Source organism: Mesoplodon densirostris, chromosome 10 (assembly GCF_025265405.1).
Source record: "Mesoplodon densirostris isolate mMesDen1 chromosome 10, mMesDen1 primary haplotype, whole genome shotgun sequence".
Taxonomy (NCBI): Eukaryota; Metazoa; Chordata; class Mammalia; order Artiodactyla; family Ziphiidae; genus Mesoplodon; species Mesoplodon densirostris.
The window spans coordinates 21,893,782-21,920,753 of record NC_082670.1 but is presented as its reverse complement, the minus strand read 5'-3'; the positions used below and the strand labels follow the sequence as shown (position 1 = coordinate 21,920,753).

The 26,972-nt window shown below is 42.2% G+C and overlaps 2 protein-coding genes, 1 long non-coding RNA gene and 9 other non-coding genes across 12 annotated transcripts in view; 3 read left to right on the top strand and 9 right to left on the bottom strand.

Moving 5' to 3' along the window:
- Positions 1-26,972, bottom strand: part of LOC132497348 (histone H4) — a 313,717-nt gene that overhangs the window by 127,372 nt on the left and 159,373 nt on the right. Inside the window, exon 4 of the mRNA XM_060110479.1 lies at positions 26,750-26,790. Within this exon, the coding sequence (XP_059966462.1) occupies positions 26,750-26,790 (41 nt within the window). The remainder of the gene's footprint in view (positions 1-26,749; positions 26,791-26,972) is intronic.
- Positions 2,588-6,074, bottom strand: ABT1 (activator of basal transcription 1). The gene is made up of 3 exons (XM_060110481.1): positions 5,762-6,074; positions 4,871-5,076; positions 2,588-4,714 (listed from the first exon to the last, which is right to left on the bottom strand). The coding sequence occupies exons 1-3, from the start codon at positions 6,000-6,002 to the stop codon at positions 4,334-4,336; spliced, it is 828 nt and encodes a 275-aa protein (XP_059966464.1). The 5' UTR covers positions 6,003-6,074; the 3' UTR covers positions 2,588-4,333.
- LOC132497397 (uncharacterized) lies at positions 6,039-8,422 on the top strand. Its single transcript, XR_009533582.1, has 3 exons — positions 6,039-6,234; positions 7,119-7,197; positions 8,150-8,422. It is a non-coding gene; the product is annotated as an uncharacterized LOC132497397 (long non-coding RNA).
- On the bottom strand, positions 7,157-7,246 carry TRNAY-GUA (transfer RNA tyrosine (anticodon GUA)). The gene is given in 2 exon segments: positions 7,157-7,192; positions 7,210-7,246. It is a non-coding gene; the product is annotated as a tRNA-Tyr (tRNA).
- On the bottom strand, positions 7,703-7,792 carry TRNAY-GUA (transfer RNA tyrosine (anticodon GUA)). Its single transcript is given in 2 exon segments — positions 7,703-7,738; positions 7,756-7,792. It is a non-coding gene; the product is annotated as a tRNA-Tyr (tRNA).
- TRNAA-AGC (transfer RNA alanine (anticodon AGC)) lies at positions 11,159-11,231 on the top strand. Its single transcript has one exon. It is a non-coding gene; the product is annotated as a tRNA-Ala (tRNA).
- Positions 12,644-12,737, bottom strand: TRNAY-GUA (transfer RNA tyrosine (anticodon GUA)). The gene is made up of 2 exons: positions 12,701-12,737; positions 12,644-12,679 (listed from the first exon to the last, which is right to left on the bottom strand). It is a non-coding gene; the product is annotated as a tRNA-Tyr (tRNA).
- Positions 18,547-18,619, bottom strand: TRNAK-CUU (transfer RNA lysine (anticodon CUU)). Its single transcript has one exon. It is a non-coding gene; the product is annotated as a tRNA-Lys (tRNA).
- TRNAP-AGG (transfer RNA proline (anticodon AGG)) lies at positions 19,963-20,034 on the bottom strand. The gene has a single exon. It is a non-coding gene; the product is annotated as a tRNA-Pro (tRNA).
- On the bottom strand, positions 21,183-21,256 carry TRNAI-AAU (transfer RNA isoleucine (anticodon AAU)). Its single transcript has one exon. It is a non-coding gene; the product is annotated as a tRNA-Ile (tRNA).
- Positions 21,725-21,796, bottom strand: TRNAA-CGC (transfer RNA alanine (anticodon CGC)). The gene has a single exon. It is a non-coding gene; the product is annotated as a tRNA-Ala (tRNA).
- TRNAK-UUU (transfer RNA lysine (anticodon UUU)) lies at positions 22,699-22,771 on the top strand. The gene has a single exon. It is a non-coding gene; the product is annotated as a tRNA-Lys (tRNA).

The window sequence follows — 26,972 nt, the reverse complement described above, 5'->3', positions numbered from 1 at the left end:
AAGGAGAATCCCTTTCCTTGCCTTTTCCAGTTTCTAGAGCTCATTCCTATGTTCTTTGGCTCAGAGGCCATTCCTCCATCTTAAACTGAAGTAACATCTTCTGTCTCTGACTCTGTTTTCCTCTCCTTCCATTATTATATGGACTTCTCTCCTGTGTCAAATCTCTGCTGCCTCCCTCTTATAAGAACACTTGTAATTAAATTTAGGGCCCATCCAGATAATCCAGGATGATCTTCCTATCTCAATATCCTTAACTCATCACATACAGTAGCCCATCGGCGGAGGAGAGTAGGCAGGAACAGACGCAGAGTCCAGGTTATTCTCAGGCCCACCTTAGGACCAGTCCTGGGGCATGGCAGCCGCGTCCTCGTGCTGGAAGCGGCCACCCATTGAAGGCCCTCTAAACTGGTTAGAAGACGTGCTTCTCATGCTTCTCAAATACATTTTCCTGTCCCTCCCTCCCCTTTTGTCCTTTCCCTGTGGTTTTCACGCTAATCCCAGCCCGCCTTCCCTGACCCTGCAGTGAAGGTTTTGGGACACAACTCTTCGGTGTTCCTGCCTGCATCAGGCTCCTTTGTAAGTTCTTCTGCATTCTCCTGAGTGTCTTCACGCCTGAGAGGGCAGGCTGAGGCAGGGAAAACCGAAAAACTACATTGCTGTTCACGGAAGCTTAGTTCAAGTCTCAGGGGTATTCAGGACGTTGATATATATATATTTTAATTAGAGCCCAGAAAAGCACACAATTTAACCCATTTCTTTCCATTTCATTCTTCTGGCTGAGTTATTAGTCAGCATCTCAGATAGTTTTGTGTGGCCATTGAGAGTGATGGATGTACCAAAAAGGAGATTACCGCTTTTGTTGGGAATTAGAGGCGACTCCCTCTTAAAGGTTGGGAAATCAAATACAGATCTTCCTCTATTGATGATGGGGTTACACTGCATAAACCCATCGAAGTTGAAAATATCTGTAATTCGAAAATGCATTTAATACGCCTAACCTACTGAACAGCATAGCTTAATCTAGCCTACCCTAAATGTGCTCAGAACACTTCCATTAGCCTACTGCTGGGCAAAATCATCTAACACAAAGCCTATTTCATAACAGTGTTGAATATGTCATGTAATTTATTGAATACTATACTGAAAGAGAAAAACAGAATGGTTTATCCTTATGATTGGCTTCCCAGCACCGGGAGAGAGTATCACACCACTTATGACTAGCCATGGAAAAGATCAAAATTCAAAATTGGAAGTAGTTTCTACTGAATGTGTACAGCCTTCACACTAACCTAAAGTTGAAAAATTATACGTTTAAACCATTGTAAGTCAGGGACCACAAACAATCTGCTAAAACATTAACTCTCCTGTGGGAACAGGGCACATCCCTGAGGCTTACACAAAGGGGTTTTCCCTTCAACTCTACTGTAATAACAGCAAGACAACTTGCAGAGATATGAGGAACCTTGGAAAAGTAAACTGAGGAAGAGTGCTCTAATTGTGACTTTTGGACATTTTCAGGAATAATTTCACATGCCTAGGCACACCCTATTAAAAGCCCTCTTACTCTCTTAAGGCAGATCCCTTCCTTCATTTTACTAATTTACTCTGTGGCAAATGCAGAGTCCCAGCTTCTTGGATGGTGTGGAACTAAGCTGATTTAGAGTATTCGTTGCAACAATAGGTTCATAACTTAATCTAATCGTATAGGGGATGATTGAGAGTTAAATCACCCAGTTTGCAACACTTGGTATTACATAAATCCATTCATATTTGCTGTAACTCTTCCCTCTATGTTACATGAGATTCATGAAAAAAGCATTTACCATATACACACTGGGAAAGCAACTGGGGAAGATGTTGGTAATGAAAAATATTAAGTGGCAAATTATGTCACATCTGAGCCTAGTTTTAACGATGGAAATGTGGGGATAATAGGATTTTGTATGGTTGTGCATTAAATGTTAATTCACATAAAAAGCTAAGCGCTGTTTAAATGGGAACATAATTGTAAGCGTAAAAGTATTTTCTTGCTTTCAAAGGGCTTAGAATTGAGGACATCACGATTACAGCTTCTGGAAAACTGATTACCTTCCACCTAGTCTTATTGTCATTCCTCACTCCGTGACTTACCCAGCTTTTCTCGCTGCAGATGTGAGCTCTTTGTGCAGAACTGTTTAAACTTGAGCCTGAAATGCTGACCTTGAAAATATTGGTATCTGAGGCCAACCTGGGAACAGAATTTCATTCATTCAAGAAATTAAGCCCTACTGTGTTTTACTTTCTAAGCTGTTAGAACTTAAGAAGTTTCTTCCTCTTGGTATTCACTTTATCTAGCAAAGGTGACAATGGGCACTCAGAACTTTGAATAAATGAATACGACAACTTGTCAAATTCTGAAACTCAATCTTCCTGGTTCGCTTGGAAGACATCATGACCTTAGGAATCCACTTGGAACAAACTCACAAGAAATGAACACAAACAAGAATACCAAGTTCCTAAGATGAGGGTATAACATTACACAGATGTGTTTGTGTGCTGGGTATGAGGAGTATGGATTGTGAGAAATGTTACACCAAGCAGACCATAATTTTTTATTGTATGGTCATTTTTATTCTCCCAAATAAACTGCACCTCTCAAACTGAGATCTTAACATGGCTAAGTTATTTTAGAGCCAAAGTGGATGAATCCACTTCATCCAAAGAACACATGGATAATTATACTGATGACAGTGAAGGGAAAAACCAAAAAAAACCACAGCATAAGCAAAACTCAAATTATTTATTATTATCACTCTAACACCTCCTGTAAGTTTAAAAGCCTGGTACTGACCAGAGTTTTAATCTATTATGAGGCTGTGTGTAGATTTTTCTGTTTATTGTTAACACCTCAGTTTTCAGTTCCCCTTAGTGGTTTACACAGATTCTTTGTCACCTCCAGAGGTGCTTTGCATGTTGCTTATGAACTTTCTCGTCTAAGCGTAGACAACATGTATAAGTGCACCAGAGGGACATCATGTGTACACCTCCTAGGCTTTGCCTACCTTTACAATGGTTTGAACCCAACACTCCATGCGTGGAGCTTTGTTTTCAGTTATAGGAATACACTAGGCTGTTTCAGACTTCTGTTCACTTTTCAGGAATGATCTGAAAAACTTGGTGAAAACTGACCCATGTCAGAAGCCTCTGATCAGAAATCAGCTCCACATTGAGAGCATTGCTTCCCTTCCCAGACAGAGTCACCCATGCCTTCCCATGACCCCACTCTACCCCTTATACACATCTACCATAATGCCTGTAGTACTTCTATGCATTTATTTCTTAGACATTTATCTTTTTTTAAGTGGTCTGTAACAGCGGTCCCCAACCTTTTTGGCACCAGGGACCAGTTCCGTGAAAGACAATTTTTCCATGAACAGGGGCCGGGTGGGGTGCGGGAATGCTTCAGGCGGCAATGCGAGTGATGCGGAGTGGCAGATGAAGCTTCGCTCGCTTGCCCACCGCTCACCTCCTGCTGTGCTGCCAATACCGGTCCGAGGCCCAAGGGTTGCGGACCCCTGGTCTATAAGACTTACACCAAGGGCCATGTGAACCACTGTCACTCTATGTCCTCATACAGAGAGTTAGTAAACGCTGAATTAGGTAACTATTAATAACATGCCCTAAGAAATTGATTAGATACATAGAAAAGGGTCCAGGTTGACTTCCGGGGGAGTGGGAGGGTCTGAGACCAGGAGATGGAGTGAAGGTGAGTGAATGGGACATAGAAGTTGGAACTTATCCAATGACCATCCCCACCCCACATAAACTACAAAGACATATAAAATATATATATATATATATATATATATATATATATATATATATATATTCTTTTCTATAAATACATTTGGAAGGTGGCTCCCAAGCCACTCTAACCCATTAACCCCTGTCCCTATTAATCTTTTCTAAATAAAAAGGATGTTGCTGATGCCCAGTAATGTGGTGGGTAAACAGCTGTCTGGACTAGCCATTATCAGTCTAGTTCAAAGTAAAAGCTCTTCCTGGGGCCAGAAAGCAGGATTTTTAGAGGGCCCCAGTGGGCAGGAGGCAGGTAGCCAGGAATCAAACAAGGCAAAACAGACGTGTGCAGTAGTCATAATCATGCTAGTAAGAACTAAGTGCCTCAGCGAAGCATGTACAGCAGTTGGAGGGGGGAGGAGAGGCCTTCAAAACTTTTATGTCTGAGCACTCACTCCTGGTTTGAGAAACACAATAAAATGTCTGCCTGGGTAGTCATTATCAGGTAGATAGGACACTGGGCTGGGCTAGGAGGTGGAAGGAGCCTCCCTGCCCCTCAAGAGTTCCTGACCAGTAAGGAGTCCTCCATGCTCTCTGAGGGGGTGGGGGATCCAAAGATCTTGGCAAGAAGCCCTCTGTTGGAGCGGGCCTGGTCCTGAGCGTTAGCCAGGCGAGCCCGTTCACGTCCTCCTGGCCGAGCTGCCTTCCGGGCCCTCAGCTCCTGCTCAGTAGGACGCTGGGCAAAGGCCCAGGAGACGTTTGGGCGGGTAGAGTCCCCATCAGCGGCAAGGAAACGCTGTCCACGCTCCACACTTCGAAGATAGAAGTCAGTCTCACGCTTGGCCTGGGCAACCTCAGCCCTCAGGCGCTGCCTGCGTACCTGGCGCTCAAAAGCAAGATGCTCGCTGAGGTGGGACCAGGTAAAACGGTGCAGGTACTGCGGAAGGGAAAACGAGAAAAGATCTGAGTAGGGCAGATCTGGGATGGAGAGGAGATGGGGGTGCCGGGGCCAACAAGAGGTGACAGGGGTGCGCCGGCTGGGGCTGGGAAGACGGAAGGCTGAGCGATGCGGCAGACAAGCCGATCCCCTCACCCTGAGGTTCCACAGGTCATAACGGAAGGGGCTGCGCCTGCGGGAGCCCATGGGCGTGTTGTGAAGACTGGCCGCCACACGCTTGGCTACTCGCTTGTCCCGGAACTCCACCCAGCCCTCGGTGTAGTCCTTGCTGTACTTGGACCGCTTTTTTCCTCCCGCAGCGGGGGCTGCCGCTGCCTTCTTCTTGCGCCTCACGAACCCGTCTGCGAAGCAAAGACACAGCAGTGGTCAAGGAGGCCAATACAGCACCCACTCAACTGCACCTCCCATTCGCCGAATTCTCCAAACCTTCCCTCAGGCCAGAGTCCCACCTCCAGGTCTTTGCCCGGAAGCGGATAACTGCAAAGTCCACCCTTTTCCCCTTGTCTAACTCAATCCTTTCCTCAAATGTTAACTCCTTTATCAGGTCTGCCCTAAACGCTCTCTTTAAAACCCGCACAAGCCCCCAACTCCAATTCCAATTACTGTCTGTATGCGAGCTGGGGGCGACCGATCATAAACCTTCTCTTGACCTGGGCCGCGATGACAAAGAGATACGTTCGGTTTTGTGGAAAAACCACTGAGATTTTAATTTTAATTCAGGCTGTACCCATTTAACAAACTGGTAAATTCGGCTCAGGAAAGAAGGGTGGGCGGAGCCGAAATTAAAATCCAATAATTAGCTATCCGAGAACTAAGGCTCAGCGAGGTATATACTGCGCTATCCACATCCCATCGCCGCCTCCTAAGAGACATGCACGCTACAGATTTACCAAAGAAGCCGGACGCGGGTCCCCGGATCCGTCAGCGCCTCGGACCAGGGCAGCTGAGGCAACAGAACACGCATTGCGTGCTCACTGCCAGCGAGCATCACCCTCCTACCCTCACCGCTAAGGCCTGAGCACTTACCTTCCGGCTGGAAAAAAACGCGCCCGACCTCGCCGTAGGCGCTGAGAAGGTTCCGTACGTGCAAAGGCCTAAAGCGGGGCGGTATGTGGCCCAGGTACACAATACCTGGCACTACCCGTTTCTTGCTGTCGCCAGCCGCCCCTTCGGATTCCTCCTGTTCCTCCTCTGCCTCTGATTTCTGGTCACTCCCTTCCAGAGGCTCCAGCTCAGCGGCTCCCTTCTCGGATTCCTCTGCCTCCATGCTTGCGGATAGGTAAAGCAGGGCAGCCGTAAAGCGCCGCGCCTCTGACGCGCACCGTGTGCGACGGTCCGTGTCGAGAGGGTGGTGTCGGTCCGGGTGACGACAAAGGAAAGGACAAGATTGGGCGGTGCCCGCGAGTCTAGGCCTAGAGAAGAGGGCGGAAGTGGGCCCCGCGTCTGCCGGGAGATTCAAAGCGTGAGAGAACTTGAGCTGAAGAGGCAGAACCGGAGAGGTAGAGCCGCAAGTATAACTTACCCTCTAGCACTCCTCGGTGAGATGCAAAAGGACGGGATGAGGCAGGCTCTTCCAGAAATTTTGGAGAACTATTTTGGGAGTGAGGGGAGGTTTCTTTGTGTTCCAGCGGTCAAAATAGCATTTTACCCAATGGACTCGGGTGAGACTCAGGTTGGGGGATGACTCAACTTTTAAAGCTTACTTAAATTTCAATTTTTTAATTAATTAAGTTTGAAATTTTAATTTTTTCAAAATTTAACTTAGAGATTTAAATATTTTAAATTGAAGTTTTGAAAATGTGAAAATGTAATTTAAGTTTGTAAATAAAAGTTTTGGAAATTTAGTTGAGATTTAATTTTTGAAAATTTCATCTGTGACCTTTTCATTTAGTTAAAAAAATTTAGTTTAAAATATTAATTTAAATTTTGATTTTGTGAATAAAATGTCTAAAAAATTTTAATGTTTGACAATTATTTCTTTTTAAAACTTATTTGGCGCCTGTTTTACTTTTGTGTTGATGCATGGATTCGTATTTATACTTATGTTACAAATACCTATTGTCAAATGTATACGTGGCCCTGATTTAGGCTACTGCCTGTACCGCGAGCTTTATTCTCTCCAGGACTTGTTTTCACAGTGTTGGGGTCCAGGGTAGGCCACCCAAAAATATGCCTCAATGGCGTACTCGTTATTTTGAATTAAAGGTACTGAAGAAATGGTCACCACAAGAGGACACTCTGACTCACCTTCTGTCTCGCTGAAGCAACCTTTGTTGACAGGCTCCTGGGCGTACTTGAGGATCGCTTGTTTGTTTATACACTCATTTCTACAAGATATGAGCACAAATGACTGTTCACTGTTCAATTTTTCTATCATGTCCAGGCCTGCAGTGTCAATGACCACCTTTCAAAAAGGGGAAGTCCTTCGAGCCGGATTCGAACCAGCGACCTAAGGATGACCGGTAATTAGACATCTACAGTCCTCCGCTCTACCAGCTGAGCTATCGAAGGGCCTTTGAGTGAATAGTTTTAGACTACTTTAAATAATCTTTACCTCAATCCTGTAGTTTTGTTTTGACTGACTATAAGTTTATTTCAAAACTAGAAGCAAACATGGAAGGTGCTAGAAATATTCTAAAACTGATATGGGTAGTGATTATAGGAGTATACTAAAAAATTAATGCCCTTGAACAATAAGGAGTTGTGCTTTAATTCATTATCCTGCTCCCTTGGATACAATGCAGATAGGACCATCACCCTTGACACTCCTGCTGTTTCATCAGCTTAGCACCTCCTCTCTCAATCAGAAGTGAGCCATAAATGAAAGGGTTTTCCTAAATGGGTTGAAGAGGGAGCTATTATCTTGAAACGGAGTTACTGTCCGGTTTATTCTTTTGGACCTGAAGGAGTTCACTCACTCTACGTGTATGTTTGATTTGTTTCGGTCTACAATTTTCAAAATTCTTGTCCTTCGAGCCGGATTCGAACCAGCGACCTAAGGATATCTAGGTGTATCTAAGCTACAGTCCTCCGCTCTACCAACTGAGCTATCGAAGGACCTCTTATGGCTATTGTTTTAGAATCCCTATCCTAATGTCTATCCAGATGGTTTCCACTTTGATAATATTCATATTCACTTTTGAAAGTATAATCAAATTGAAGCAGTCTTTTAAGACACTGAATGGGTTCTATGTCATGATCTGGGTAGTTGGTTTCCTGGGTTTAATAAACATGTAAAATCCATTGAGTTGTACATTGAAGACGTTAGGATATTGTTCTGTGTATATCTCAAAACAAGAACCCTACCGGTATCCCATGTCCTCCTCCCTAAGTATTATATACCTGGGGTGAATTCCCTGTATTACTCCCGATTTCCTGCTGTCCCCTCTAATTACTTTCTCCTTTTTCTCTCAGAAGTGTCTAGGTTGGCTCGATAAATGATATAATTATGCAAACACAGACATTTGGGTTGAAGAGGATCCCAAAGTTGTGAACAGAGCAATATCCAGTGCATTTTTGTATCATTGTGATTCTCCTTTCTGAAAATCTAATGGGAAATCGTGTGTATTCCTAGCTCTAATGATGAAATATGTGGAGTGTGTGTGTGAATTTTCTTACTTGGATAAATAATTTGGGTGGTTCATATTATATCGCATAATTATTGTGGAGCAATTAAAGTGAAACAAAAACCCCTAAAAAATTTAAATGCAAATATATTCTTTTTTCAAAGAAAATCATCAAACATCGAGGTTCAACGGAGATTGCCTTACACTTGTGCCTAAAGCAGAAATAGACACAAATGGAGAATACACTAAATTATCTGGAGAGAAAAGGCTTTCTTTGGAAATATGCTTAAGGAAAAGATTAAGTGTATTTCTCTATAAAATATCTGTGCTTATTTCTACAAATTTATACAAAACTATTATTTCTACAAAATGATATTGTTAAAAAAAAATTCCATTTTTTTTTTTTCAAATGGCAATTGCCAATACATTCTATTAGGGGTACTGAGAGGACATAGTCAATATTGAACTCAGTAATTAAATCCCTTTCCATGACAAACTAAGAAAATATCATCTAGCAACTTTCAGTGTTCCTGACCTAATAGAGAATTAGCAGTGGGAGAAGAGAGATTGTAGGACGTGGAGTTTCTCTTTCACTGTCAAGTGTCCTCCTATCTGTGCCTTGAATACAAGGTGGAAAATAGCAGAGATGCCAACAAGTGTAAAATTTCAGCATGGTGCTGGATTCAATTGCTGCTACAGAATTGTCGTCTCTTGGGATGCAGAAGTCTTCCTGGGATGATACTTAGAGGAACAGGAAGCTCTCCGAAAGGAAACAGAAAAGACAAGTCCACCTTTCCTCTTCCTCCTCCAGCCTTGCATTCTCCCTCTAGCTTCCTTTTTGGCAAAGCCTAATATGGAGCCAAGTAGTAAATCAGCAGTGTGGTTTACAGAGTTCTACCTCCTTTATCACAAGGCAGATTAAAGAGGATAAGTGTCTTAGTCTGCTCTGGCTGATGTGATAAAATACCACAGACTGGGTGGCTTAAATAACAGAAATTTATTTTCTCCACAGTTCTGGAGGCTGGGATGTCCAAGATCAAGATGACAGCCATTTAATTCCCATTGAGAGCTCTCTTCCTGACTTGAGAGAACCCTCTGATGTTTCCCATTATGATAATAGTAATCCTATGGGATCAGGACCCCACCCTAAGGACTGTATTAACCTTAATTACTTTCCAATTTTGAATACAGTCACATTTGGATTTTGGAAGAACACAATGCAGTCCAGAACAGTGAGCTTAAAATTGAGTCAGTAGTTTAACAACTGGGAAAACTTCCATGTGAATTTTAAGATATTATTTTTGATCTTCATTTTACCTCTGTGCAAGCTAAGCTGTTGAAATTTTAATACCTAATCCAATGTTATTGGAAACTAGAACTCCCAGCTCATGGTTGAAAGCCCCCAGTTGCTCCCAGTTCAGTCAGTCATCCCAAAGCTTAATCCATGGATCTGAGCTATGGAATTAGTCCACTTTCTTTCACTCCAGTTCCACACTTGCACCCCTAATAGAATCATGGAAAATAAATGGAGAAAAAAAATGAGTGGAGGCCAAACTGACTTCTGTAGCTGGGTAAATTCTGTCCAAGGAGAAGTAAGGAGAGAACACCCAGACGGTGGAGAGAATCAAGGCAAGGCTGACCTTGAGCCAAGTTTTGAGATGAATGGTGTGTTTCTACACACCCACTTAGAACATCTGAGTTTTGAACTCTTTTGTCTCAAATGGAGGGGGTGCAGGAAGGTGGAGGATTTCTTCCCCCAGAAAGTTATTCACTTTTTTGTCAGCCCTGACTGCAATGAAAAAGAAAAGACAAGAGCAAGCATTAAGGGCATTAAAAGGGTCCTGGAAAGGCCTGCGCAGCGTGCCTGCACAGCATAGGGACATAGAGTAACTTTCTTAAGTAAAATGTTTCATCTTCTCCATTTCATCACCTTGTCCCAATTTCATTGACACTAGAAAATAACATTAACCCCCCCCAAAAAAAGTTTCTAACGATGGAATTTCAGACAAAGAACCAGTTGACGGGAAGGGTCTTCACATAGCTTTCCTGCAAGTGATGGGTCTCTGGCAATGCTCAAGAGTTCTCCTGTAAAGAACTAGCTCTGTGAAGTACCGAGCACCTAGCACAGTACCTGGTACCTAGTACTCCACAGGACCAGAAGAAAAAGAGGCAACTACTACTTTCGTCTTTTTGCAAGGAATCCAGATCTAAGCATGCAGCCATGATTATATTCACTTCTCCTATTAGTGTTTATCTTAGAAAAATAACTTGTACACCCTTGATCGAAATCGGGACTACGAAGCCAGAATGAAGGGAGAAATTAACTGGGACGCACGCCCCCTCGTGACCTTGCGTCCACCGACGGTGGTGTTTGTCGATAAGAAAAGCCAGACAGAAAGCAGATCTTAGGGGACATTCGTAGGAACTCTGGAGAATGTTTCTGGTGCTAGCAGAATCAATTGGTGGAAAATTTAGGAGTGCGGGGATTGGCAGGAACTATTGGGATGGCCAAAAGCCAAGTCTCATTGCCTGAGAAACTTGATTTGCCCTCCTGGATGTACCTACAATTTCCTTTCGGTCCCCGGTTTCCGTAGATATGATTCCAGTGTTAAACTCTTGCCCAATTTCGAAGACAGGTGTTTCTATGGATTGCACGCCCTGGTCCACCTGCACTCTGCAGTCTTTCTTCTCAACAGGATCCAGCACCGTAGAACAGATTATAGGTGGCGCCCCAGGGGCTGTTTGATAACACGTACTATGTCCTATTGTCTAACGCCAGCTAGAAAGCAAGGTGGCCGCGAGTTCTGAATTACATTCGGATATTAAAGTATGGGAGGCAGGAAACTTAAGCAGCGGGGGGGAATTAGCTCAAGTGGTAGAGCGCTCGCTTAGCATGCGAGAGGTAGCGGGATCGATGCCCGTATTCTCCAGCTTTATATTCCGCCTATTCTTTGGCCTTTATTTCTATGCTTCTGTAAATAAACACCTTGCTACAACGTTACCACATAAGGGTCCACTTCATAATTGATGGCCTCTCCCTTGTCTCCAGTGTGAGAGGATAGGGAAGGTTGGGTTCTTTGAGGTTTCTCTAGCCTTTTGAAGATTTGAATATTGGTCTCTGCTAGGTGGATTTACAAATCTACACTTCAATTATTTATGCATTAATATTACATTTTTATTCTCAGAATCTATTTCCCACATGTATGACCTATTGAGGGCCACCTCAAGTTCTTACAACTGGAACAAATAATTTCCATTTCTTAATGAAATTTTGAAGAGTCAAAAATATGTAGGTATGTTTGAGGTTTGGTTTTTTTACATTCACTCGTCTTCTTTTGGAGTCATCTGGCTGTTTCTACGGGGATGGTGGGGCCTCTACTGCCAATTGATACTGGAATATTGCAGAATATGGCCCAATTATGGGAGGGAAATTGCAGTGGAGAACTTGTTTGGGTTGGAATCTATGGTGCGTTGGTGAGAAGCTCAGTCCAGGACTATCTAATAAAATTTGCAACCAAGGCCCATGTTATCTTTGAAAATTGGACAATTTTTCTTGTTTACTCTTTTGCCCTCGAGTCGCTTTCAAAGAGCAAGGGAGCTACCAGTTTAGACCAAAGTGGGTAGAAAATTCTATCAATTTTCCCCTTGTCTATTATTTTTAATTCTAAATTTTTTCTCTTCTGCAGTGGTTCTCAAACCTTGCAACACATTAAAATCACCTGGGAGCTTTTAAAACTACCAATGCCTGGGTCCCACCTTCAGAGTGGCGCAACTAAAGGCGCTTTGTTAAATAGTCCCAGGTGATTCTGACATCCACCCACTTTTCTGCGCCAGGGTTGAGAATCGCCTTTACATAATTAAACGGAGAAGGGGGAGTAGTGCCCCAGGGTCTGTGGGCGACTGCCAGTAGTTGCGCGTCCACCTGGGAAAAAAACGAAAAAAACCTTCGGAGAGACTCAGGACTCTAATACCACGAGAGGGCGCCCGTGCCCAACCAGTTACTAACCGTTGGTAAGCTATGTTCCTAGCAGGCCGCCCCTCCCCTAGTCTTGGGATGCCGGGTAGGGTAGCGGAGACTTGTCACTGGATCCCTTACTTAGGGGCCCACCTCTGATCCGTCTGGTTGGGTCTCGGGACTTCTTTGCGGCACGGGACCTTTATGAACTATGGGCCTGAAGTTTGATCGCGTATTAGTAATTATTACGGAGAATCATAATTTTTAAAATTAGATTCGTTGCACACTGAGATTAGTCTTAAAAAGATGCACAGCAAGGATATATATAGCTGAGATAGACATTTTTAAGGGTGAGGGTGAAAAAAAACCCACACAGAAAACGTGAACTCCTTCGAGCCGGATTCGAACCAGCGACCTAAGGATACCTAAGTGACGGGTTATTAACTACAGTCCTCCGCTCTACCAACTGAGCTATCGAAGGAATCACAGCGGCTGCTGCCCCCACAGAGCATGCCATCTCTGCGTGAGGTTGGAGAGCCATTGCTGCTTCTTGTTTTATTCACCAGTGCTGTTGATTAGGTCTGCTCGAGTGGCCCCCACGTTTTTTTGTAACCCAGCACTCCTTCACAGGACCACTGCCCTGGACCAAGGAGAAAACGGTAGCACCCACTGGTTTGCAAAAAAGAAAACAAAATAATGAGGTATGAGGAACTGACAAAAATTTACCAATGAGTGTCTTTTACTGTGATGAATGAATTTAAATAAGCAATCTTAGATAGAATTTGAAGTACTTTAATCTGCAATTTTAACAGATAATTAACAGAAGGAGGAGGAGGAAGAAAACAAGCACAGGGTTAAACTCTTCAAAACCATACTAAGACGTTCTTAATTGACACTTAGTCCCTGTAGATAAACCAGACGAACACACTAATTCTAAACTCAGAAAAAAACTGTCGATGGGACGCTAAAATATTTTAAAAATTATCTTAACAAGGTAGAAAGTAATGTCATTCAAACACTAATTTTACAAAATGTAAGTCTAGTCTAATTTTCTGTGACAGTCTGAAGCTCAGAATGGCTATTACTCTCATGTAAGTGAAATCCACTTGAGGTGGCAACCGACATCAGGAATCTTTGTTCTTCACGTTCCACTAAAAATCATTACATTGTCATACAGTGGAGCCATACACATAGGACAAACGATCCCCCTTGTGCAAGTGGAACATTGAAACCAGTGTTCACTCCTCTATGGCACAAGATTTTCTTTTTCTGAATTGGAATTAAAAGCAAGTTGCTAATCACTTAATTTAGCCATTTAGCTCCTCAAGTCTTCATGAAACATCTGTTTTGAGGAGGCTAGTCTGAATAAATTAAATATAAAATTTTATCTCCTCCCCAACCCCAATTGACTGAGTAAGTTATCCTATTTTATAAATGTATTTAGTACTATCCATTTTGTAAAAATACGCTTTTACAAAAAGGATCCATTCCTTCCTTCCTTTTCTCCCACTCCACATTATAGAAGATTCAGACAGAGAGAAAGCTAGACAGGCCTTATGGAGCCTTGAGAAAAGAACAAGCAGCAGATTTGAGGGATTCTGAGGAGTGTGTGTGTATGTGAATAACTTGAATTCTTGTAGGTCAAGAATCACGTCTGGTTCTTCCATATATATCTAGCCTTCTTTTCCATATATTTACACAATAAAATATAACTGTGAAAATATAAGAAGCAGGAAAGTTTTGGTGTTCCTTTCTTTTTCGCCTTCCTCAGTATTCTTACATGCAGGTGGGAGATGAATTTCGAATCCTACCACAATAGGGAAGAACAAATATGACTCCATACTGGATATATTTCTTTTTCTTTAACCTTTGCATTCTATTAGTTTTGCTATAAATTAATCACTAGAGGGACATTGCCTAAGCCTTCAAGTATACATAATGGCCCGTCTCTTGGAACCCTGCCTCCCATGCCTCAGGGGTTAAGCTAAAAATACCCTTGCTTAGCTCCCTGGGAAACATCCTGACCTACCCTCCCTGTGAAAGGCTGCAGGAAAGAAGAAATTAACATATCCCCTCCCGTGCCTGGCCAGAACCCGGAAATATTTGCAACAACTTATCGCCTTTTTTACTTTATCTCCTCACCTCCCCCTCTTTTTTCCATAAAAGAAACTAGCATCCAAACCCAGGCAAGATGGTTCTTGAGGACGTTTGTCTTCCATCTTCTCGGTCCGCCGGCCTTGCCCCAATACTGTAACAGGGAAGAGCAAAATCTGACTGCAATGTTGGATCTGTTTCTTTTACTTTGACCTTTGCTTTTCATTGCTTTTGTTCGGTCTATAGCTATAGGCATACATAATGGCCTGCCTCGGGGAACCCTGCCCCTCTGCCTGAATGTTAAAGTGCCTTTGTTCAGCCCACAGGGAAACACCCTGACCCTGCGCACCTGTGAATGGCTGCAGAAAAGCAGAAATTAACGCCTCTCCTCCCCGAGGATGGCCTAAACCCGGAGGTATTTTGCAAGACTTAAGGCCTTTTTACTTTACTTCCTCATCCCCTCCCTCTCTCTGTACTATAAAAGAAACTAGCGTCCAGCCCCTGATAAGATGGTACTCCGGGACGCTAAATCACTATGTTATCGGATGCCTGGCTTTCCGAATAAAGTCACTATTCCGTGCCCCCAAAACTTGTCTCTCAATTTATTGACCTGTCATGCGGCAAGCAGTGCGAACTTGAACTCGGTAACATATACACAACAGTGACCTTTAATATTAACAAACATGCATTGAGCACTGACTATTCCAATCACCATGCTAAGTGCTGGGAACACACAAAGGCAAATAAGATAAACTCTGTCCCCAAAAGGTGTCAAATTGAAAAGCTCAAACAGTAAGTTTGAGTCAATCATGGAAGTAAAGATTTTTAGCTTTGAAGGCTCTGACTCAAAACGCTTGGTATTTAAGTTAATGGGACCTCTCTTGTTGGTAGTTTAGACCATACTATATAATAAAAGTGTATTCTACTAATGTAAACATTTATCTTTTAGAGAAAGTCCTAGGACTCTGAACTCTGGAATCAGCTGATTATGAAAATATGTTCTGGCATACATATATTTTCCTCTTAATTTCATGTTCAAAAAATAATACTGGCTTGTTTCTGGAATGCCTGAGCTATTGTCACCTTGGGCTGCTGGTGCAGATAATACTCTTGTGTAGAATACTTCCTTTTTCCTTTACCTATGACCCCAGCTTTCCAAGTTTGCTCTGGAACAGGATTAAGCCCCTGACTTCTGTCTCTTGTTTACTCTTCTCGACTACCAAGACTTCCTGAAGCACACGTGACTATACAATTTGCCGTTCATAACCTCTGAACAGACCTGTGTATTCACAAAATTGTAGTTGTGTCTGCCTTTGCTTTTCTTCCAGAGACTGTCCTCCCAAGTTCAGACCTAACTGTAGGCTAACATGTTCTTGTAGGCAGCCTCCAAATTACTGACCTGGCTTTTCTTTCATATCTGGCTCAGTCCAGTATCAGTCAAGCTCTAGTTATGAATAGAGAGTCTGTGGACTCTGCTTTCAGATTATCTGTCCTAAGGAAAAGCCACTAAGTTTTTTTTTTTAGTTAATTTGATAAGATTTATTAAACAATGTTATCTATATAAAAGATTATTAAGTATCCTAAAGGCAATGCAACTAAGTTATTCTTTCAACAAATATGTGAGAGCTTACTGTGTCAAATTCCTGAATTCCGAAATGTCGTAGTGTGTTTTGCTTTTTTTGTCCCCCCACTGTAGACTGAATATTGTCCCCCCCAAACTTATATGTTGAAACCTTAACACCCACCCCCCAGTGTGGCAGTATTTGGAGTAAGGAAGTAATTAAGTTTGGATTGGTGTTCTTAAAAGAAGAGACATCTGGAAGCTCACTCCCTCTTTCTTCCACTGAGGATGTGGCAAGAATGCAGCCCTCTACAAGCCAAGAAGAGAGCTCTCACCAGAAATTGAATCAGCTAGTGCCTTAATCATGGATTCCTCAGCCTCTAGAACTGCAAGAAAATAAAATTTTTCACTTTAAGCCGCGCAGTCTGTGGTACTTTGTTCTGGTAGCCCAAGCAGACTAAGACACCAGCCCCCAACCTGTGCCCTTTTTAACCACCTTTAATCAAGGACTCCTTTGTAGTTGAAGTGTTATGTCTATGTTAGCTTGTGCTCAGGACCGTGCTCAGGACCAAGCTCAAGATGGCCTTGGCCTTGGAGATGCTGGCACAGGCCTTGAGTTCAGAAATGCAATTTTTAAGTATGTCAACTCAACTTTAACAATATAGCCAAAGGGCCATAAGAATGGGAAAAAGCAGTCTGTTCCAAGCAACTAAAAAATGTTTACAAACCAGAAATCCATTAAGTTAATTGACAACAGGACATGTGGCTTATTAACACCAGCAATACTTGTTCCTCTATCTAGGACATCCCTTTATAGTTTTCATCATACCAGGGAACCAAAACATTAAGCTGAGGCTGCTGGGTGATCAAGAGTTCAGGCTTTACAATAAGACTTAGGGCTTAATACCCACAACATGTAGTCTGTAAATCTTCAATGACTGTTCTCTCTAGTAAGTAGAATATTCATATGAGTCAGATACAGGGCCTCTGTTCCCTTGATTTTACTGGCTAAACACTGGTAATTTCTTAACTCCGTTTCTGTCACCATCACCTATTTTTTAAAACAGTCACTCCAAGCGCCCTCATTTCCTAATGCTAGACAGTTAAAATACAACTGAGAATTTAATTTTCACTTGAGTCAATTACATTCACCCAGTAAGTAAATGACAGCCTTCTTGAAGGCACGGCCCATGTTATATGCATGTTTTCATTTTAAGTATCCAACAGGGAAAAGGTGCTTAACGAAAATACGTTCATCAATTAATTTGAAAGATGTCTTGAGACCTGGAAAACAGTCAAGGCTCAGTGTACTCTTCTAGGAAAGTTGTTTCTTGTCCATCCATTTTAAGTTGACTCATGATTCTCGGTTTCATCGTGTATGTACTGACAATACTTCCAAGTTGTAGGGAGTCTACCTAGTTTAAAACATGTGATTTCATGTGCCCAACCATAGGTGCTATTCATCTAAATAGGTAAAACATGGAATAGTTTTAAAACTGAATATAACATCACATGGAGCAAGGGATATATTAACAATATTCAGGTTCCTGAGTAAAGAAAAAAGGAAGGTTTGGATGGGGGAGGATGGAGAGTGGTAAATTGTCCTGTCTCCAGCATGCTCAGAAGTGGGCATTCTTTCAATACAATATTGATAGTTCTGGGACTCTTGGTCTCAATGGGCATAGACAGCATTATCAGGTTTTCAAAGCGACATAAATATTGTTAACATCTAACTCGTTTTGCTCTGATTATACACTAGGCAACCTTTCGTATGAATTTTGCCTTCCCAAATTTGAGGGCAAATAAAAACACACTGGGCCACTTAGTTTTTTTTCTTAGTATAAATTTATAAAGCTGGTATTCTGACTTTAAAGTTATTCTTGACTATCCTTCACACTCCCATTCAAGAGAGAATGGCAGAAATGCAATTTGGACTATAAAAAACAGGCTTAAGTCTTTTAGATTTTATTTTGTAGGCAGTTGCAACCTGTTGTGGGTTGGGTGGTTCTTTTACTTGCCGAAGGAAGGGAAGAAAGGTTGGAAATAGCACTATCTAAAAGGAGGTCCATTGTGCTGTTTAGGTGTGGTTGATCAGGAGCTGAAAGGGTGTATGAGGTAGTGGTAATAGAAAATCTGTCTCCCGTTATTACATAATGACACTTGCTTGGGCCAGAAAGTAGTCACCATTCTCAAAACTCTCCATGGACACTGCTGCTTCTGAGCCTCTGCCCATCAAACTGTTTCCTTTGTTTGGATCGTCTCCACCTTCACACTACCTTTTCCAACATCCCTGCATCCTAAACCCTTTTCGGTGGGGATAGTGCTTCAGAATCATCCCAGGAGCCTAAATGCCCTACCAGAGACCATGTATCTCTAGTTATCCAAACAAAAGCTCTAATAAGCCGGAGAAGTGCGTTGCCGCCAGGGGGCGACGAAGCTTAACGCTGCAGGAATCACAGAGCTGGCTGGAATAGTTCAACAGAGCCAGTAAACCACAGCTGGTCACCGGGATTCCACAATTCAGTACTTTCTAAAATTTCTCGTTTGACAACGGTGAGGCACTTTGTTTTGGAGATTAGAAGAAGGTGCAGAAATGTAGCTGAGAGCAAAAGGTTGAAAAGGTTGAGAGACTACTCGCCCAACGTGGGGCTCGAACCCACGACCCTGAGATTAAGAGTCTCATGCTCTACCGACTGAGCTAGCCGGGCACCCTGAAAAGCAGGTTTTCCCTCAGTGAATTAAGAGACTATAAAATTCTCCTTGGACTGACAGGGATTAATAGGACTCTAGATTGTTTTTTACTGTTTTTGTTATATAAGATGACATGAAACGCAAAGAATGTAAGCATTATCTGAAATTATTGGCATGCATTCCATTCGCTTTCACTACATCTTCCCTCTTCGCCTCATTCTCACCAACATGTCTTGATAGACCACAAAATGCTTCCGGAATCCAAGAGTCGGAATCTCTGAACGCTCTAAGGGTGAGCCCAACTCTGGCATTCCCAGAGCTCCAGGCCTGGTTGCCAATGTGGCTCCAAGCTCAGTCCCAAAGGTCAGGTCCTCGAACCAAAACACTGCACTGGGCCTTCTCTGTAACCCACTGAGACATTCCTCTCCTGTTTCTATCACCTGTCAACTCTGGCCCCTCTTGCCACGCTGTGTAAAGGTGGTCCTAAAGGAATTCCCTGAGGTTTTCTCCCTCCTTTTCAGGCCGCTTGTTCTTGTTCATTTGTTGTCCTTCTCCACAATCAGGGCTTGCAAACACAAAAAAGGGAGGCGGGAAGGGGTGTTGCAATTGCATTTTAATATAAAATATTTGATAACCACTGGAATATAGGATCCAGTGATTTTTGTGTATTTTGTTTACCACAGACTGCAAAAGCTCATTGATTATAATAGATGCTAAACAAATATCTGTTTAAAGAGTGTACCAACAGTACGCTCCTGGAAGAGAGAAAAAGTGCCCCTTCTCAATAATGAAGCAGAGCCCCTATTCCTGAATGATGGAGGAATACGCAACGAGGAAAGCCGAAATAACTTGTAAAAAGGTTTCCAGCACCCCAGCTCTATAGGTCAATATTTGATTTTTCCATTTGAACCCATTTCTTTGATGTGATGAATGAATGATGGATGACATTGAATTGAGATATGACCATCGTCTTCCTATACTTTTTTTAATTTTAAAAATATAATGTTTATTACCTGGATTTTTAAAAATTAACTTTTATTGGAATATAGTTGCTTTACAATGTTGTTTCCTATACATTTCATATGACCACAACCGTGGAGTCGAAATTCTAGAATAACCAGAAACCTTTGCCTTTGCAAGAGTCAATTTAGAGCTGATGGAAAACTGAGTAAGAGCCAAAACTGAAAAGTACGTCTCTCTTAATTAGAAGAGTTATCTAGTTACTTATAGGAATCAAGTGCATATACAGCCTACACATTTCTACATGAAAATATAGCAGTTTAATTTAACAGCAGATGTACCAATTTCTTTTGAGTGAGTTTAATAAGAAATTCCATAGCGGGTGTAGACAGCAAAACCTGGGCTCGTCCGGGATTTGAACCCGGGACCTCTCGCACCCTAAGCGAGAATCATACCCCTAGACCAACGAGCCACCTGTCACATAGATTTTTCTAAACAGATTAAATATTTACTTCTCCTAAATATTTCTCCGTTTTTTTTTTTTTTTTTTTTTTTTTTTTTGTACTTGGATATACAACATTTTTTTTCCGCCTCTGTTTCTCTTTGTTTCTGTCTCCCTGCTACCCTCCCTTCCTAGTTTCAAAACCAGATCGACTTGGCTCAGAAGTTCCCTGGATTTCCCCGCAACCGAATCCTTCGAAGATTGGTCTGTATAAAGCCTTATTTCTCAGAGATCGCTGATCCACCCTTTGTAAGAAACAACCGCGGCGTTTATTTAAAATAAAGAAACCTGTAGTCTTCCTCAAATCTACTGAGTCAAAGTCGCTGGAGGTGAGGCCCAATAAGCTGCATTTTTGACAAGCTCCCTAACTCCTCTTGGCTTGATCTCAGTATTTTCCACGGAAAATAGTGAAAATTCACTCAACGGGATATAAAGTTCTGAGGTCGTGAATGAATAAAGAAAATTCGTTGTACAAGGAACAAGGGGATACATAATTAGTGTTCAGAAAGTCGGTTTTGGTGGAAAATGAGACTGATTCAAGAGGCGTAACATCGAGAAGTGGACGAAACAGAGGGTCCGCTGGTGTCGGTCAACGTGGACCAACTGGTTGGTGACAGACGGCAAAGTAGATTCTGGAAAAGGGCTTAGTCCTTTCTTACCTAAAAAAATCAAAGTAACAAGAAAACACTTTTCCCAATATGGGAGTCCTCCCTTCATGTGAGGGATGATCTAACCGAATAGAAATCCTCAACTGAGCAATTGGAGATCATGAACACTGCCTTTTCACACTTGCCCCGCACCTCAGTATGTTTTCAGACTGTTTCGAAGGCAGTGTTTGGCCACTAAACACACTGGTGACAGTTTTTCCTTCTAATGAACTTAATAACTCCTAAGGTGTCTTGCAGCTTTTCTGCTTCTCTTGGACAAAATTTTGAGCAATCTGTCTTGCTCAGAGACGTGTGCTCTGGACTCCCTAGGATGGTTTGGACTTGTGCAAAGTGGCAAAATGTCTTTTGTGGAGGTACCGCAGGCTGTCTCGTAGGACTGTCATTGGACAGTTCGGCTGGAAAGTAAAAGTATTTCGCGGTTAAATTACAGTGGTGGTCAAAAAGTGACTGTGGCCCGTACGGGGATCGAACCCGCGACCTTGGCGTTATTAGCACCACGCTCTAACCAACTGAGCTAACCGGCCACTTGCCTTCACCCACTTTTTTAGAAGCTTTTACAAGAAACTTTTCTCGTTCTTGATGTTCTGATAATAGGAATAGTATGGTGCATCTGAGCTGCTGGATTCGCCTACACCAAACAAGGCTTCCTCCTTTTCCCAACATTTGTCCTACTTTTCAGTACCATGACTCAGCAACAATACCCCCTCCTCCCCTTTGAGTGTTTTCAGACCAGTTACCTCAGCTAGTCGTTCATTAATGGATCCTGGGAAAGTTTCCAAGTTGCTCCTCTTCCGCCATCTGTCCATTGGGTGTGTTTTTCTGCGTTTTCAATTTCATTCATTACAGATATCCTAAAAAACCTCAAAGGTATCCTGTTTCCCTCGCAGTTCTATACGCTGTGGCTAAAAGAGTACCGAGAAAATTAGAGGAGAATACAAAGTAAGTATTGATGTTTTTAAAGGGCAATCTCTGATTATGTAGGTAAAAGGACCTGGAGATGCCGGGGATCGAACCCGGGGCCTCATACATGCGAAGCATGCGCTCTACCACTGAGCTACATCCCCATCCTACACAAATCCTGTTTGTAGCGCTTCCCAATTCTTTGAATCTGAATTTCCCGCCCCCCCCCCCCCCCCGAAACTCTAAGATTTTCTGAATGCTTAAATTAAATTCTCCTTTGCTTATTCAGCAAAATCTTGATATAGTTAATGGGGCAACGTTCATGGCCATTCCGAGTGGAGAAAGCCTTCCAGTCATTGGACCCTTGTCAAGCACTTAACTTAGAGACGGAACGAAATCTGACGAGAAAAAAGAGAGTGGGACTCTCCTTTAAAAGCTTGTTTCCTTTTTTCTTTTTCCTTTTTTTCCCCTCTCCAAAGACAGCTGAGACCCAGCACGAAATCAAATCGCTCCCTCAGTCCCTAGACCTATATTCAGATATCCAAAGCGCGGCCGAAAGGTGATTTATTTATCCCTTAAAAGCATCAACATTGGATTGGCTTCCTTTTGAAAGTGTTTGGGCCCAAATGTAGAATATTTGACTTGTTTCTCTGGGAAGCCTAGGAACTAAAGGCCACCTTCTGCAGTTTTTGACTGCACTGAATTCTATACGGTACTATAGAATATATCTCTATATGCTACTTAGAGATATAGTGCTTATACATATAGCATATATCTAAACTAGAGAGAGAGAGAAAGATACAATTTGGGGAGACATTATAATTAATGTAATATGATTTTATCGCGGCCTTAAAGCCCTTCACTGTGGCTGAGTTTCTATGCCAAGCATTTTCTGAATAACCAGCTCTGAACCGGAATCACAGGCGCAATGCCTAAAATCGTTCTTCTGAATGTATGTATAAATTGACTATAGTTGATGTGGAAGGCGGTGTGTGTGTGTGTGTGTGTGCGCGCGTGCGTGCGTGTGCGTGCGCGTGTGTGTGTGCGTGTGTGTGTGTGTGTGTGAGCCCGGATAGCTCAGTTGGCAGAGCATCAGACTTTTAATCTGAGGGTCCAGGGTTCAAGTCCCTGTTTGGGCGTTGCTGATTTCTTTTCCTATTCCTACATATTCATCACAAAAGAATAGTAACAGAAAGGAAGGTAAACTCAAATCACAAGCCGATTTCCCTAAAAAAAAAAAAAAAAAAAAAAAAAAAGAGGGGACCCTGAGCATGACATAGTTATCACAACCTAGGACCTTTTCAGAAAATAGAAGGGCCTTTTAGCCGGAAGCCACAGCACAAAACATTTCATCTAGAGCTCGAGTAAAAGTTTCATTAACAATGGTAACAAATTATCAAAGGCCAAACTCTTTCTTGAAAAGCAACCAATGTGCAGAACTGCTCGCTCTTCTCTACATTGGTGTGCTCCTCTGGGAGCTCAGCTCTGGGGATGCCCAGGTAAACTGTATAGAGGAGGTGGTGCCATACTCAGGATTCATGGCCCAGGGGCAGTGCTTTCCAAACATTTTTGGCCATGACTAGTTTGTAGTTTAGTTTACACCTGGACCCATACACACATGTGTAACAGGAACAAAAGTTGCCTGAATTACCACTTACCACATGCATTGCATTCTATTTCAGATTCCATGTTATTCTCAAAAATGCTGGGTGATACCCATGCTTAAATTCATTTTATATCTCCCTCATTGAGAAACACTGGGCTGTAGGGTGATCATAAAGATGAAACATAACATATAGTACAGAACAATGGGTACTGTGCTTGTTGCCGAGTCCAAGCTCAGCCGCTAGCAGAATCACAGCCCAATAAATTGAGAAACGGGTTGCTGGGGCAAGGAATAGCGACATTATTCAGAAAGCCAGCAGACGGAGAAGATGGTGGACTAGTGTCCCAAAGAACCATCTTCCCGGAGTTAGAATTCAGGCTTCTTTTACACTAAAAGGGGAGGGGGCAAAGTCCTGGTTCTAGGATGTGTTAATTTCTTCCTTCCTGCAGCCATTCATACGTGGGCCTGGTCAGGAGGTTTCCTGTGAGCTAAACAAAGGTATTTTAGCTTAATGCTCATTACATGGGAGGAAGGGTTCCCAGAGATGAGCCATAATGTATAAGCTAAGCTTATAGGCAACATCCCTTTAGTGACTAACTTGTAGCAAAAGCAATAGAATACAAAGGTTAAAGTAAATTATTCTTCCCCATTACACGCTGAGTAACCTGCCTATACTGCCTTTTCCTCTAAATCCAAGTTCACTCTTCTAGAGGACCCAAAGCCTCAGGTCACCTGAGCACAGGGGCACCAACACCATCTGTGCCCTGCTAGGAACTACTAAAGCAGCATAACTTGGCAGCCCTTGATTGAGACCTCGTTTGGTAACTCCCCAAAGCAGAAATTTCATCCCAATGGATCCAGCAGATAACAGACAAATAAGATTTTACTTTGCTATTAAAAATTATCAAACAAGTTATAAAACCTCTAGAAAAGAATAACAGAACGCTCCTGTCATTTGTCTTGTTGGCATGGTAGGCAGCATATGAGCCTCATAATGTGAGAGCCTCGAGGCCAATCCTCAGAGAGTGTAGCATTTTGCAGCAAGAAAATACTGCAGAAGAAGTAACCCAATGTGATCATCATTATTATTGCTGTTAGAGTCACACAAGAAATCTTTTCTTTAAGCGTTTGTCACCTTGTAACTTTGATAAGGCCACACACCTGTAGATGAAAGCTTTTTCTGTCTGTAAGGAAGACCATTTGGGCTGTGACCCCACAAGTTTTTTTTTCCTTTTGTTTTTTACAATGCTCCGAGCTTTTTGAAAAGAAAAGAAACTTCCTCTAACTTTAATTAAACTTTCCTCTTTCTCACAACATTTTAAAAGTGTTTCTCACAACATTTTAAAAATAAGCGGTGAGGGGGGGGCGATCACAAAATTGAATATTTCCAGATGATTCCAAACTGGTCTCAGAGAGTGTGCCAAGCAGTAAAATCATAAATGTTGAGCTGCTACACTTCTTGAGAAGATGAAGGACTTACCGATATGTCAGTATGTATACTTAGCTGAGAGTCAAAAGATTCTATTCGCAGCCTTTGGGGGAAGTTTGAGATAGAAAGAGAAGACAATCACTTGAGCTTTTACATTTTGCCCCTTGGATCTTAGTGGGCTGAGACACCAGCCTTCCTGAGCTGATTGTTATCTGTGCGCCCACAATAACTGATTGTTATCTGTGTGCAACCTGGATGTGATTGGTTGACTGACAGACTTGCCAAGAATGTTACTCCAATTCCAGGAGTCAAGCAGCTTATATAGTAGGTAGTTACAAAATGGCACTGGATTAAATTAACAGATAAATTATATCTCCATCCTACACTATTCTCTCCATCTCTAAACCTGTCCCCATTAGCCTGGATATCTTCCAACACTTAAAATCAATGAGTTCTGGGTAGGGGATTAAGAGGTGCAAACTACTACGTATAAAATAAATAAGCTACAAGGATATATTGTACAGCACAGGGAATATAACCAATGTTTATAATAACTATAAATGGAGAATCATCTTTAAAAATTATGAATCACTATGTTGTACACCTGAAACTTATATACTATTGTAAATCAACTATACCTCAATTTAAAAACAAATGGAAAAAAAACCTCAACTAATTCTAATAATTTGCTTTACCAGTCAAAACCTGCATCCTCCATTCAAAAAGCCTAGATACCTTAAGGTAGTGCCTAGAGGGAAAAGCTACTAGAAGATTCCATGGGTCATTTACCTTTTTATTAGGCAGGTGACTTTAGATAAACCTTCAGATTCCCAAGCTACACTGTCAACCACACTTCTTTTCTACTGTTTATTAAAATATATATATATATTTAAAAAAAAACAGAAAAAGCACGCAAATAACTAATGTAGATGTCAACAGTTCTGTGGAGGTTCTTTGGAGCTTCTGGCCTGTTAAGGTAAACTGGCCTCACTCTTTTTCACTTGAGATCTCACATACCCTCCACCCAACTCATCTAGTCTTGGAAGACTTTGTTTAAAAACAAAACTCAGCTAGTGAAAACAACTCATTGTTAGGAGATAATTCGTCATGGATCCCTCACATTTCTGCATGTATTGCTAGTGAGGCACTGACTGTCCTTTGTTCTGGATTATCTTTTCAAGGATGCTTATATAGCAAACACCGTTGGAAGACAGAGATAATGTTTCTCTCCAGAGCAACAGGCAGGCATGCTTACTGCTCATTATTAAAGAATTGGGATCCCCAGGTTTAGGGTTTCCGTCCTGTAACACAATCCACTGACTGTACAGATGTCATGTGTTGCCCTCTGGAAATTAGAGGTGGGGAATCAGAGAAAATATGCTGATAATCTGGTTATTGCTATTCCTGGAATGATAAACTGTGCATTGTCTCTGACCCAGGAGTCTCGTGAGTTGAACCAGCATCCATGAAACTGTGTGTGGCAGGCTAACTTAACAAGCTGAGCTCGCAAGTTGGGTAAATTTCAGACCTTTCACGTTTCTTTACACTCATCACTCTCCCCTCTCCTCTTCTCTCTCGTATATTCCTTATCTCAGTTAGTTTTACAACTGTCCACATAAATGCCAAAGCTAGGAATTAGGGTCGCTTCTCAGACTCCTTTCCCTCCCTTACCCGACTCTTTCATATCCAATCCCTAACTAAGTCTACCTTTTAAATACTTAAGAGGGAGGATGCAGGGAATTTTGTGAAAATTTTTCCATTTCGGCTCCAACCTACCACCCAAATTCAAGTTCTTGTCATCTCGTGTGAGGAGTATGGCAATTGTCTTATAACCATCTTTTTTAGCAAGGGAGGCGTGTGTTCTGCCTCATCCTCCTGAAAGTCCTTTTTTTAGGCCTGAATAAAGCAGTATACTTTACAGGAGGGAAACCCCCACTTCCAATATCCCCCTTCTAATTCAACCATACAAAGGCCAACGACACAGAGGTTTTTGTAAAATGCAAATCTGATCTGGCTTTTCCCCAGGGCTAAAACTTTCAAGATCAGCAGGATAAAATGTGACATCCTTTGCAAGAGAAAGACCTTCCGAACTGCTTTGCCTCTGGTGTATTTCTCCCCACAACCTACTTCTTTGTTCTTATGCTTCATCTTACCTCAACTTAACCTGTGGCTGCAGGGTTGTGGAAGGATATGGGCACTTTCTAGGTCCTTTTATCAAAGGTCATGCCTAGAGCTAAATCCTTTGGGCAAAGCAGCCTTTGAGTCTTTCCTTGCAAGGATGGATGGTTTAGAAACGATGGAGTCA